At 40.7% G+C, this 13,400-nt stretch overlaps 3 protein-coding genes across 4 annotated transcripts in view; all 3 read left to right on the top strand.

Annotated features, from left to right (window-relative positions):
• The first annotated feature begins 7,207 nt into the window (after positions 1 to 7,207).
• LOC103399917 (mast cell protease 1A-like) lies at positions 7,208 to 9,120 on the top strand. The gene is made up of 5 exons (XM_008338561.3): positions 7,208 to 7,383; positions 7,466 to 7,613; positions 7,697 to 7,832; positions 8,070 to 8,336; positions 8,428 to 9,120. The coding sequence occupies exons 1-5, from the start codon at positions 7,329 to 7,331 to the stop codon at positions 8,587 to 8,589; spliced, it is 768 nt and encodes a 255-aa protein (XP_008336783.2). The 5' UTR covers positions 7,208 to 7,328; the 3' UTR covers positions 8,590 to 9,120.
• Positions 9,121 to 10,778: 1,658 nt separating this feature from the next.
• LOC103399918 (serine protease 57-like) lies at positions 10,779 to 12,678 on the top strand. Of its 2 annotated transcripts, XM_025053960.1 has the most exons (6): positions 10,779 to 10,805; positions 10,955 to 11,041; positions 11,146 to 11,299; positions 11,692 to 11,821; positions 11,935 to 12,189; positions 12,302 to 12,678. In XM_025053960.1, the coding sequence occupies exons 2-6, from the start codon at positions 11,002 to 11,004 to the stop codon at positions 12,467 to 12,469; spliced, it is 747 nt and encodes a 248-aa protein (XP_024909728.1). In that variant the 5' UTR covers positions 10,779 to 10,805; positions 10,955 to 11,001; the 3' UTR covers positions 12,470 to 12,678. The 2 variants fall into 2 exon arrangements, with proteins under 2 accessions (XP_024909728.1, XP_024909727.1); XM_025053959.1 differs by lacking the exon at positions 10,779 to 10,805 and having other exon boundaries at positions 10,955 to 11,044.
• Positions 12,679 to 13,045: 367 nt separating this feature from the next.
• The window catches only part of LOC103399920 (spindlin-1-like), a 3,814-nt gene continuing 3,459 nt past the window's right edge, over positions 13,046 to 13,400 (top strand). Inside the window, exon 1 of the mRNA XM_008338565.3 lies at positions 13,046 to 13,202. The gene's annotated coding sequence lies outside the window, so the exon portion shown is untranslated. The remainder of the gene's footprint in view (positions 13,203 to 13,400) is intronic.

A 13,400-nucleotide genomic window follows, 5' to 3' on the forward strand; every position in this document is an offset into this window, starting at 1 on the left:
CCACACTTCTGTCACATAAATGTACATTTGTCACGGTCCGTAACATTAGTAGAGTTAGTATAATATGTACATTTAAATTATTTTCCTCAGTGTGTGTCAACGTCCTTCAGTACATCCAGTAGCGTATTTCTGTGTACAGTGTCCACCTCGGTCTGCGTTGCATGCTAAAGTGTTGTTGTTGTTTTTTTAAATATAGGTCATTGTAAGTAGATTAAAACAATTGGTCAACAAGTCTTCTTAAAAAAACAAAACAATATTCAACATAGTTACTAGATTAAAGTTGCAGCGTTCAACTTCAGTAACACACTACTTACATTTACCATGTTAACAATATTGGTTTACAATATTAGTGGAAGGATTACAGGCAGTAGCATAATCCTCACCGCGACAACAGTATGACGTCAAAGGCTAATATACAGTTTTGTTCAATTATTAGGGTGTATAGCGCCCCCTTCCTGGCCTGTAGAGGGTGCTAAGTACACACTTGGGAGCACTGTTTCTTGATACTGAAGGCAACAGTTGCTAGTTTGACCGACATTATAAAGAACTGAGTCCTTTTCCAAAGGAAATGGGGAAAACAAGATTATGGTTGAGGAAAGAGGACTGACAATAAAGAGGCAACGCAGCAAAATATGTCATTTTAAAATTATGTCACAGTCATATGAGCTACTTAAAATGATACTTAAATACTACGGTATCTGTTGGATGGATTCATTGAGTTGATATTCCTCAAGGTATAAATTAGTACTTCAGTAATTATTATTTCAGTTATGCATTGCAGCAGTGGTTCCCAAACATTTTTTTTGCCTTGCTGTGCCCTCCCCCTCCCCATTAGGGCAGGCCCGTCCCCCCACCTGGGGAACCACTGCCTTACAGTACAGAGAAGGTACCAACACAGAAGTAGTATCATCAATTATGTGTGTAGTTTATACTACATTTTTGCTAACACGTTGCTGGGATGTTAGCCAGATCTGTTGCTAATAGAGCATTTAATATATTTAAAACATTTATACTCTTTAACTGTTTGAGTTCACAGTTACTGTTGTTGTTGTTGTTTTTTATTGTTATTATCATCCGACTGTTTAATATTAAACACAGTTGTATTCGAGTCCATCATGTATGAGGGGAGTACCGGGAAACAACACATTTGTGGACAAATTGTCATTTGGTGTTTTAAGCCTGTAATTAAAAACTGTGTGTAAATCTGTAAACAACTCCACCTTCAAATTCCAAATAAGTGAAAAGAATTGAGTGCCTTGGTCCGCGCTAAGTGTAAAAAACACATAAATATGGTTGATAAATTAGAGCTGTGGTTCTCATGTATTTTTTGTATAACCACTAAATACATGGGAATTAGATTCGACCGTTTTTATGGTGTGGCTCTGACAATAACTAATGGCAACATTTCTATTAGTGCTCATCAGACATTAACATATACGTACATGAAAAACTCTGGATCCAGGAGCTGTTAATGTGGTGGACCTCCCAGCTGAAGGGGTTTCCAGTTGTGACCTGGTATAGAGCATCAAGGTGGTTTACCCACAGACAGGCCGTCCACTGGGCTCTTGTACTGAACAGAAAGGATGACGATGATGAATAGTAGCTGTGAGGGGTGAATAAAGGCCGGCCTCTGAGTGTGTCATAATGTGAGATTACCGTGACGAGGTACATGTCTGGGAAGAATGGCATGGAGTCACACTGCATTCGACCTCCAAATGACACAAAACCAGAGTGTTTCATTAATAATCTAAAGTTTTGATGCATTTTATTTAACCTTTTATGATTAAAATTAAAAGATTGTGACATTTTAGTCTTTAATTTTACTATGTGGGAGCACTTTGATAATAAAAACGTGAGATTCCTCACAAAACTTAAATCCTCATTTGAATAAGATTAGTAAATAAAATAAGAGCACAATAATCTGTATTTTATTTTCCCATTTTAGAGTATCTTTTATATTTAGTTTTCCTTTTCCAGACAGACGTATCTTAACATGCAGACCCTCAGAGTAATCCCATTTTCCGCCTGTGCTCACGGCGGACCTCCCTCTCTATCACCGTGTCCTCCGTCTCTACTATGCATCTCTCCTCTCGCCTCTTTTACCCATCCAAGAATCTTTTCTTTCTTCCCGGCTGCTGTTGCCAGCTCCAAGGACACTAAATGGGAGCTGTAATTACCATTGGTCAATCACTGTCCTGTCAGTGCGCTTGCCAGCAGTACAATAGGGAACCTTTGGAAGTCTTGATCAAAAACGTAGGCCTTTGATCACGGGGGCAAAAAGAAAAACCGAAACTCTGCAACAGGGAACCTCACAAACACAACCCAGGAGAATGGAATTGACAGCCGCTCAGAAGACTTTGTCAGCCCTTCTGCTGCTAGAATGTGTTGATGTCATGAGCACAGGTGTCCACGGCTGTGTTTGATCTGATCCGTGTAAGCAAAGGGCTAAAGCAATGACTCATGCAACTATGTTGTTGCTAGTGTCTGTCAGAAAAAAAAAAAAATCACCCTGTGGGTTCCACAACAGTCCTTTAGTCCTCACAACTGAAGTGAAAAAATTGTTAAAAAATAAGATGCTCAGATCACAGATCACAGGGCAGGTGTTTGTGTTTTAAGTTATTATTTTAAAAAAGAAAATTAGCAGCTGAGTGTCAGAATAAAAGTAATACCAGAGGCTCATTTCGAGGGCCTTCGCTACAATCTGCAGGGGCACAAGTCACGCTGCTTCAGCGACAACAAACCACAGCCTCCAGAACCTTTGAAACCCTGTGTGGTCATTTTCTCTCAGATTGACTGAAAAGAACTGTGGTGGGTGGGAAAGAAAAAAAAAGAGCCCCCCCTTGCCACTCATAATACCAATCTTATGTATGTAGATGAAACTGAGTGGGAGGGGGTGGACTTGGGGTGGGGGTGGGGGGCAGTCGGACTAAGGCACAGTTTTAAAGCGCTTATTGAATTGCCATTACAGCTGCTAAGACTAATTGTGGCTGGTGTGCGTCTCTCAGTGGCCTACGGGGCTCTGGAGTGGTCCTGTATGCTCTTACTCAGTAGGGTTTTCAAACCGAGTGGCCCTGAAAGAGAACGGGACCACCGTAGATCAATGGCAAACCTTTCACTCTTTCACAGGCCTTGGTTAATCCTTCTCATTTGTCTGCCATTTGTTGAGGCACATTCACAGTTCCCTGAATTTAGGATTAAGCCTTGTTTTGTTACAAAAACAGCCCAAGTTATCACGCTGAATGGACGGACTGTCGAAAAGTGCGCATGTGAGCTTGTGCACACGCATGAGTGTGTTTGTGTATATTTGACGTCTATACGTTGGGTTTACGCACAAATTGTAGTTTTTTTTTAGTTTTTAGTCTTATTAATCAGCATTGTCTCCGTTCACTTCCGCTGTGGTTTGCACAAATATTGACTTACAGATATTCCTGGTTTCATGTTTACTTTGCAGAAGTAAATACGAAACCAGACACAAAACCAGGAAAAAACACAATCATGTTGACCTTCTGTCTGAAGCTAAGACAGGGTTGGCTGCCTGCAGCAGAGCCATCAGCGTAGAGAAGACAGAGACTGAGACTTCTCAACACTGTGTGGATTAGTGCTCATGTCTAAAGCCACTTAGCCAGCATCAGATGGGGCTGCTGAGTGGCACATGCACCACATTTCCACTAAAGCCCTGCCATTCTGTGCTGCAGGTATGTGGTACAGCCTGGCCAAACTCCATGTCAGGCATTCTCAGGATGCCTGCAGCCCTGCAAAACACCGGGATGTATAGTGGCCACAGGAGAGGATGACAACATGGGATTAAGAAGTAGAAGTTGACCCTTTTTGGAATTAAAATGTCGTTGCACTTTTGTTCATATGGCAATGCTTAAATAAAAGTGCACAACACATGATAATCACTATCCAAGGTGTTCTCTTAGGACACGAGCGAGTTATTAAAACACTGACACGCCCAGTACCGATCACTCTAATGTCACATCTTAACAAAATGCAAACACTGCTCGTTTTGCCCACCTGGGGGCAGCCTTGAAGTAGTTCCATAGCGCAGCATTTAGCATGCCTGCCTCTCAAGCAGAGAACAGAGTCCTGGGTTCGATTCCCAAAGGAACCACATGCCTCTTGTGTGGCAGCTTGTGAATTGCAACGTCGTACGTAATGGCGCCACCTGTGGCAGCCAGTGTCAGTTGCAAACACTCACATTTTAAATTTCCTCAGTCAAGGACTTAATAATAATAATAATAATTATTGTTATTTTCAAGCAAACAAACAAAGTGACACTTTTTTTGAATAAAGGCAGAAGTCAATGTTTTCAATTGCGCCGTCGGTCTAAAAGCTCTGCTCACTTTCTGTTCAACTGGCTGTGTTCATAATACAAAAACTTCAAGTTGATTCTTGTTAAGACTGAAAGAGCCTTCTGTTTGTAGGGAGAAAATTAAACTGTCTGTAAACATTTCCGACAGTCGTCACTGTGGTCTGGCTTGAGCCCCCCGACCCCTACACACACATACTGAAAGTCACCTCTCCACCCACAGAGCTGTGACACCTAAGTGCCTCTGGCTTCCACGTAATTGCAAAATGACCAAAAGATCCAACCTAAATAAATATTTGTATTTTTACCCAGTATTGGCAAGTACACAAATGAAAATACTTATTCTTGTGCAGAGGCAATATCCTAGTTTATGACATATATGCTATATTAGCTCACAAGTGTAATTTAATTATCACCACTAGGAAATCTAGCACACACAGAACACAAGGAAGGCCAATGAAGGGAACATGTTAACTCCATGCACACAGTTCATCATGTTTTGGCCACGCCAAGCTTGTTGACATGAGCCATTACCAGCAGCTAATGTGCTAGCAGGCTAAGCTACAAATTTACCACGATGCACAGTCAGAGTAGACCTGTTGGTGAAACAACAAGTACACAGTTCAGTTTTCTGTTTTGGTGACACTTTAGATGTAGCCACTTCCTCCTCGTGAGACAGACGTGATTCTAGATGTAAACAGATACTAGATGTAGCGTCACCGTTGCCTTCTGGTAGCACTGGTAGAAAAGATGAAAATGACAAATTACACCAAAGTATTACAGTACAGACTACAGGGTGGAACTTTAAGTCCACTGTCATTTTCCCTATGTGTTTCAACCACAGGCCAGCTGTGGCTGTCGGTCAGAGTCCCAGTAAACATCAGCTCGTTGTCTTTGGCTCCGCGTTGACTGGAAAACGCCAAAGTGGCATGTAAATGTGAACCATGCCAGAGTGTATCCACTCTGCCTGTCCAGCCCAGCTAAGTGTGAAGTAATTATTCATGTCAGTTAGAAACAAGACAGACTTTGTATTTTGTCACTGCATATGATCATTCTTCACATCCGTGGTTTCTTCTAAATCCACCGAGCAACAGGTGCAGGTTTTTACTCGACAAATAAAATGTTATTCTTGAAAAACATTCAAAAGAAATTACAACAACAGACTGAAGTAAACCTAAAACTAGTTGGTTTTATTTATTTATTAACATTCAAACATGATGTTCGTGGTTTATTAGGACTGAGTTGGAATGATAGCTTGGTGTAGTTGTTTATAACTACTTGACATTGTTTGTATCTATGGAGAGCATTACAGATAAAAGGCCCAAACAGGCAAACAAGGTCAAAGGTTACAAAGGGAGGTCACTACATTCTTTCCCAACTTCTGTAAGTAAATATATATATATCTAAGTTCAGGCAGATCACTTTAGCCTGGTCATTAGAATAGTAGCTCCCAGACCACACATGCAATAAAGTATAATTCACACACAGTAGTGAAACTTGAATATTGTTTTTCATTAATGGGACATTGTTATGTGTTGACTTTTCATTTGTTTATTTAAACTATAAGAGAGGGATTTCCAAGTACTTGAAATTGAAGGCAAAAATTGAGACGGATTGAGATTTCTACTGATGGGTATGTAGCGCCCTCTAACGGTCAAATATAGAACCAATCTTCCACTTCATTCAAAGAACCGAGTTCAAAAGTTCAGTCACCTATCAAAGCAACATTACAGAACGAACTGTCCCGGTTAATGTGCCCAGGTACAATGTCTGCAATATAAGTTTAGTTTTTTGTTCAGGTTTGATATGAATCTCTATGTGTTAATCTGAGGAGAGTACATCAGTGATGGGGACGTCATCATCTCATCATCATATGCTTCTCTTCTTATCACCTCCTGTCTCAAACACAGTACAGAGCTGTCAATCAAATCCAACTCCTAACAGCTGTGTGTTGTTGCAGTGACTGACCATGGTCCCATAATTCCCTGCTTGGGAACCCTCAGCTTCTGGACCCAGTGCTGGTCGTCTGCTGTGGTAAATAGAGTCAGTGTTGGATGACCATGACAGCTGACCTCTGGCCCTGACTAAACTGACGGTCAATTCAAACCTGTCACTGTTCACAGCACAAAGGGTCATCTCTGAGAATGACCTCAGCCACCTGGCTGGGCTGACAGTAGAGCCAGCGTTCTCCAAGAACCTCCGGTCAGAACCTGGGGACCTGTTGCTGAGTTAGTTCTCACGTTGTAAAGATTTCTATTTCTACGCCTCTTACTGGCTTACAGCCTGTTCTTTTGCAGCCTTCAACTTCCTGTCAGTTATTTTGACATCTGCTGCACCGCAAACGTTTTCCTTGAACACACACACACACACACACACACACACATCATTACGTCTTTGTTAAGCATTGTGCTTTCACATTTTCTTTGATCAAATTTTTGTGATTTCAACAAATCAAAGCTGAATAAAAACATCTTTAGTTAAAGTAGAGTTACTGTAATATATATAATATAATATGCATATTTGAAAGAAACTTTTACCTGGTGCCAAAGACATCCTCAGAATTTTACAAAGAAGGAACTCTCTGATAAAAAATCACAACTTTTCAGACTCGAATGGAGGAAATGCGGAGGAATGACTTTGTTATTTTCACAGCAGCAGGCTGAATTCTAACTGCTGCACTTTCCGACCGTGCGAAAGTAGAGAGTTAAATATAGTGTGAAACTGTCTGTCATCTGGTGCACGTCAACTGAAGCCACAAGTGTCACGTTAATAATATTTTCTATACTTTTTAATTCATGTGACAGGACAGCTCCTGTTCACAGCCCCTAGTCAGCATAACCACGAGATGCAGGATGATTCACACACACTGACCACATGCACTCTGCACAGCAGAATGCAAAAGGGGCTGCAGGTGAGAAAGCAACGATAAGGGGAACAAAAACCACAGTAATTTGTGTCGAGACAACTCCTCTATAAAACTTGTGACAAAGTAGAGAGGGGTTTAAAGACCAGCACCATGACTGGGCCAACCAAACTCCTGCTCCTTGTTCTGATGAGCCTTTGTCAAAATGGTAAGGTTCCCAAGAAAACAAAAACCACTTTGTTATTAAGAACTCCACTGTATGTCATACTTTACGCTTTTTGTTCTTGAAGGGCTAGGAAGTGACATCGTAAATGGCAAAAAGGTGCCGAAGAATTTGATGCTGTACATGGCCTTGGTGCAGAACAGCCAGGGTCAGAGATGTGGGGGATTCCTGATCAGTCAAGACTTTGTGCTAACTGCTGCGCACTGTAACGATATGTGGGTGAAGTATAGCGTGGTTTTATTCTGGTTACTTCTGCTAAAAGCCACTAACACCTCATCTGTTACCTCTACCTCTTCAGAAAACCTTCAACCGTCGTTCTCGGCACGCACAATCTTAAGAATGTCACCAAAGACATGAGATATGGCATAGCCAAAAAATGCATACCCCCGCATTTCACGAAGGCTGCAAATGGAGGTGACATCATGCTTCTCAAAGTAAGTTGGTGTTGAACCCCATGGTTCACCTCCTGGGCGGTTGGAACCTTCCAGTGGACTCACCAATCGCAGGAAGGTTCAGGGGGGTTGGTACGGTGCAGTGTGATTTGGGTGGCGGTCATAGAGACTACTGCCCCCGCGACCCGGTAACGGATAAGCGGATAAAAATGGATGGATGGATGGATGGATGAAACTGCAACCTCATTTTACGTTTTGGAATTTTGTATTTTTCTCCAGCTATCTAGGAAACCTCCACTCAATAACAGAGTACAACCAGTTCAACTTCCTAAGGCTGCCAATAAGATCAAGGACAACGCTAAGTGTCGTGTCGCAGGATGGGGTCTCACAAAAACTGAAGGTCCAAATGTTGATGTGCTGCAATTCACTGAGGTCCCTATTGTCAACCTGGAGGTCTGTAAGAAACAATGGAAAATCATTAACTTTGATCTCCCCAAAAACGTCATCTGCGCCGGAGGGTATAAAGTAAAGAAAGGCTTTTGTCAGGTATGATGTCTGGTTATTTCATTGATCTCACAGGTCTGTGTTCTGTTCTGACCAATGGTTATTAAATCTGCCTCCTTCCTGCTCCTCACAGGGGGATTCTGGGGGCCCACTGGTGTGTGGCGGGACAGCGGTTGGTGTTGTGTCCTTTAACATGAGGAAGGACTGTGACTACCCGAACGTACCCAATGTCTACACAGATATATCCAAATATCTGCAGTGGATCAAAGACGTTCTCAAGAAAAAGAGCTGTTGATTCTACTGAGATGCTGTAAATGAAAGTGCAAGTCAAAAAAAATGTTCTAAGGCAGTTTAATGATTTAAAAAATGTTCAACTTTTTTTTTCATCACATGTGTGTTGAATGGAATGATTGAGTGTTCTGTTCTTCTTTGTCATGCTTTTCAAACTTTAAAAAATGAACAATTTTGAAATAGCTGCCAAAATTTTTTAAAATTAAGATTTCATGGATATCTGTTAAGGTTTTTGATCCAGCTCAAATGGATTTTCTTGTTTTTACCAAAATAAAATAAAGCAAAGGGGAAAATAAGTAGGTTGTGGCCTACTTTCCCCAGAATCCACCAGAATTCTACAATGAAGTAAAACCTGCAGGAAGAAGTGTCCAGATTTAATGTTAACTTAGTGACTCACCCTCGCATATCTGAAATGCAAAAAGGTAATTTTGAAATGCTTTTCTATCTTTATGCTCTCTAATAAACAACATATGCTTTTGGTTTTAATGGCTATTGTGGTTTTGAAAAATAAAGTAATCAGTGCATAAAAAAGAGGAAGCTCTGGTTTCACAATCCTTCATTTGACTTTTCTTGAAAATGAAAATGGCTGGTTATTTGTTCTACCCCCACAGAAGAGCTGTTCTACTGAGACTCATATTTTTGATGCCCCACAGTGGGTCATGTTTTCATACATAAGGAGGATGTAATTGCCATAAAGACTCTACTGTTGATGAGGATGTACTGCATTTGTTCAGCTTCCCCCTGAACCTTTTCATTTGGAGTTGGTTTATGCGTGACAGGTCAAGAGAACACAGGCGAGTTTGTCCACATGATGAATGTGGTGAAGGGGAAAAAACATGGACTTCAAATCGGAGCTTATTCAATACTGTTGTGTAAAATGCCACGTACAGGGACCTAGTTTAAGTAACTGCGTATTACCTTAGCAAATATTATGGAATCGTGAAAACACCATGGTAAAAAAAACGAGGCTGATATGTTGCACTGTAATGGATTATTTATAGTATGTAAAACACTGCTGTAGTGCATTGAGAGTTAACACAACCGCAGACGCTAATGCGACATCATGCATTATGAGACTACATTTAAATAAAGTTTGACGGGAAACATGACACTGAAACATGAGGTTGGAAACTGTGGTTTCAAGTGTTCATGTGTTTCAGAGAAAACAAGAAGCTGCAAGAAGATTCTCAGCCCACTGCTCAAATGTACACCTGATCAAAGCAGTGGGTTTATAATATAATATAATATAATATAATATAATATAATATAATATAATATAATATAATATAATATAATATAATATAATATAATATAATACGTTTTGTTTATTATATAGTGCAGGACAAATACAATTTAAATTGCTATCAGTGTTGCATAATAATAATGCTGATGTATTAGAGAGCTCCCAAAGACCTGCAAAAAAGAAAAACAAAATAATTGGGATTGGAATTTACCCTTAAGTTTGCCAAAAGTCTTTCAGTCTCTAGTAACAAAAAAAAAAAATCATGTTGAGACAATGATTTTTCTGCAACACTGACAAGCCACTGTCATGTCTGTCTGTTTCCTTTTCCTGCTGTCTGCTTTGTGGGGGAATCTGTGTGATCACACTCACCTGTCTGTAATTAGCTTCACCTGGTGCTCCCTGTGTGTATATACCTCTGTCCCTCACTCTGCCCTGGTTGGATCATTGTGTTGGATCAGTGTGTAGGTTATTGACTGTCTTTGTGAGCGCTGTATCCTTCGTGCCAGCGTTGTGTCGAGTTTGTTGTTGTAGCTGTTTCTAGTTTGTTCCTGAGCAAGTCTGTTGCTGTGCTCAACTCTCTTCGTGTTCTCAGCTCTGCTTGACTTTGTGTATGCTTCAGTCCTGGTTTTTGGAATTTAGAATCTTCAAATAAACTACCTGCACCAGTACTGCATTTGGGTCCTGCGTGCTTCCTGCTATGTCAATGCCCGCACGTGACAGCCACAGGTTTTCTTAACAGCAATAATGCAATGTTGTGTAATTTCAAAGAAAAAGCAGAAACTGAACAAACTTACTGCATACTTTTCACTCACTGAAAGTAAAGTGTATTTGGTTCTGACAATGATGAGTTGTTTTTTTTTATTTCTTTTTTGCATCACTTAATTAATGAAAATTATTCCAGCGCAGCCAAAATTAAATTCTGTGCTTTTTTTCCTGCATCTCCAGAGCTGCTGCAGTCTAAACCACGAAGCTCTGAGGTAGCCTTTATGAAATACTCTTGAGTAATTAAAACCAAGTCTTTTGAAACGCATCCCACTAGAAGCATGTTACCAAAATGCACTGATGAAATAAAGATTACAAAAACAAAATGTTTTTTTTCTTTTCTTTCCCTTCTCTAACAAATCAGAAGGCCAGTATTGACCATATGTTGGCAGACGGGTGTTGGCAGAGGCCATGGCAGTCAGCGGTGTTCTTCTCCTGCTCTTTGTTCTAAGTATTAAGTCAAACAATCATCTATTTATTTTTCTTAAACATGGTATAGGTAAGATGACCACACGTAATCATTAATAGTAATGTTTTTGTAACTTTGTTTTTCAGGAGCCGATGCTACTCAAATCGTTGGTGGTAGAAATGTGGCCCCGCACTCACGCCCGTACATGGCTTCACTGCAAGTCCGGGGCAGACACAACTGTGGAGGAGTGTTGGTGAAAGAGGACTTTGTGCTCACAGCAGCACATTGTGCACTACGGGTGTAAGAACACTTTGCTATGCTGTGCATACATTTTAATGTAGAATCTGATATTAACAGATTAAAATGATAACAACCTATTGCATATATGCTTAAATTATATACTGTAATATCATGATGTTTTTATTTTTTCATTTCACCACTGTCAGTTCATTGAATGTCTTTTTTTCAGCTAATCTAATCTTAGGTGAAGAAACACACACCCACATACACGTATATACATATGTTTGTGTGTGTATAGTGCAGTCTCCCTGACACGACACTTGGAATCACTAATGATATTTAGCTTAGCACAAAGACAGGCTATTGTGTTGGATTTCTATTATAAGTGTGACAATATTCGCAGCCTTAAAGTCATATCTGATGTCAAGCCGTCATCTGTCTGGGATTTCTAGACCGTACACTGTGGTGCTGGGAGTTGACACCTTATCTGGCGACGAGGATACAAAGCAGGAGTTCACCAGTGTTAGATACATTCTACATCCCAACTATGATGGACAGGAGAATGACATCATGCTCCTTCAGGTGAGTGGAGTTCAAACACTGTCTGTATCGGATTTAAAGATTCCCTTTTAAAGATGGCATTCACTGGTTGGAGTTCTCACAAACGTCATACTAACTACACAATGCTGTCTTAGCTTAACGGCAAAGCCCAGATAACAGACGAAGTCCAGCTGATCCCTTTGAAAACAGACGATGTGAAATCGAACAGTAATTGCATCACAGCTGGTTGGGGAGATATCGGAGACAACGACACACTGGCAACCGTTCTTCAAGAAGTCAATGTAACCATCCTAAGACCGCTTACATGCCGCAGGAGATGGGGAAGGGTTCCCATTACTAGAACTATGGTCTGCGGTGTGGGCAGGGGACGTTTCCAAGGGTTCTGCTCGGTGAGAAAAAGCACTGAGTAGACAACAACTTGTAACTAATAACAAAGAACTTTCAGCACCACACCTACTCTACTTTGTCCTAATTAATTATTATTATGATTTTTTCTTCAAGGGGGATTCAGGTGGTCCACTGGTGTGTGACAGCGGTGTGGCAGGTATTGTCTCTTTTTCTGGAAGAAAATGCGGAAACCCAAGGAAGCCTGATGTATACACTAAAGTCTCGTCTTTCAACGAATGGATTACAGGTGTAATAAGCAACAAGCATGTAACGTCTGTTTAATACTGCAGATGTGTAACCATGGAGATGTAGTCTTTCTTCTGTCCCTTTTACACAAGCATACATTTTGTCTTGGATAGAGAGAGTGGTTCCTACTAAAATGTGCTGTTTTGAACGCAATCATACCTTAAAAATAAATCATAAAATGAATGCCATATCTTTGTACAATATGTCTTCTTTGGAAATAATTGAATACTGCCTACTTACTTTGAGTCAGAGTAAGAAGTTGGTGTTAATGTAAGGGTCAAAATATCGAGTTTATTGTTTTTTATTTTTAAGCATGTCACTATTTTTTATTAGGCAGGTGACTGGGACTACAAAAACAAGTGAGATAAAGAAACCTACGTCTATATGCTGACATAAAACGGTATCACAGAAAAAATGTCTCCCCTTGTGTCTAATGGTGTTGCGTTCATCGACCTGTGACGCGAGGCCGTGTTTCTCCGGCAACTATTTCCGAAAGTGCTCGAATGCAGCATGCAGCGCTGTCATTCCACGTCCCCATCTGGTGTCGTTGCAAAAAAATATCATTACCCATAGTCCTTTGCGACAGAGCTCATGTTATTCTTGCCGACGTAGCAGCAGAGGGCTCTCCGGGAAGTGAAGTTTTTTTTATCATCACCTTTCGTTTTCCGCAGATTTCGCGAGACTTGCGCACACTGGCTGGTTTGTGAGTGTGTGGGAACATTTGTCCGCCAGGCAAATTGAACAATATTGATATGAACTCTGCGTAAAGGTAATTAAAATTATGCATTGAGTAGAGAGGGGAAGAAAAGGTAATAGCCGGTTTGGGCTGGTGTGTAGTAGCTACCTTTAGCGAACGTGGTTAGCCGCCTCCACTTTTCACCTACAGTCACATCTGCATTAAGGTGCAACCGTAGGACAAACTGTTAGACTGATAATTACACAGAGTAAACAGTCAAGGGTGCGGATT

Source organism: Cynoglossus semilaevis, chromosome 2 (assembly GCF_000523025.1).
Source record: "Cynoglossus semilaevis isolate Cse_v1.0 chromosome 2, Cse_v1.0, whole genome shotgun sequence".
In the NCBI taxonomy this organism is placed as follows: domain Eukaryota; kingdom Metazoa; phylum Chordata; class Actinopteri; order Pleuronectiformes; family Cynoglossidae; genus Cynoglossus; species Cynoglossus semilaevis.

What these genes read in the sequence shown, in the direction of transcription:
- LOC103399917 (XM_008338561.3), top strand. Translation starts at nt 7,329, where the DNA reads ATGACTGGGCCAACCAAACTCCTGCTCCTTGTTCTGATGAGCCTTTGT. An exon ending in GCTGCGCACTGTAACGATAT is followed by an intron (nt 7,614 to 7,696) that starts GTGGGTGAAGTA and finishes CTACCTCTTCAG; the next exon opens with AAAACCTTCAACCGTCGTTC. An exon ending in TAAAGAAAGGCTTTTGTCAG is followed by an intron (nt 8,337 to 8,427) that starts GTATGATGTCTG and finishes TGCTCCTCACAG; the next exon opens with GGGGATTCTGGGGGCCCACT.
- LOC103399918 (XM_025053959.1), top strand. Translation starts at nt 11,002, where the DNA reads ATGGCAGTCAGCGGTGTTCTTCTCCTGCTCTTTGTTCTAAGTA. An exon ending in ATGACATCATGCTCCTTCAG is followed by an intron (nt 11,822 to 11,934) that starts GTGAGTGGAGTT and finishes ATGCTGTCTTAG; the next exon opens with CTTAACGGCAAAGCCCAGAT. An exon ending in GTTTCCAAGGGTTCTGCTCG is followed by an intron (nt 12,190 to 12,301) that starts GTGAGAAAAAGC and finishes TTTTTCTTCAAG; the next exon opens with GGGGATTCAGGTGGTCCACT.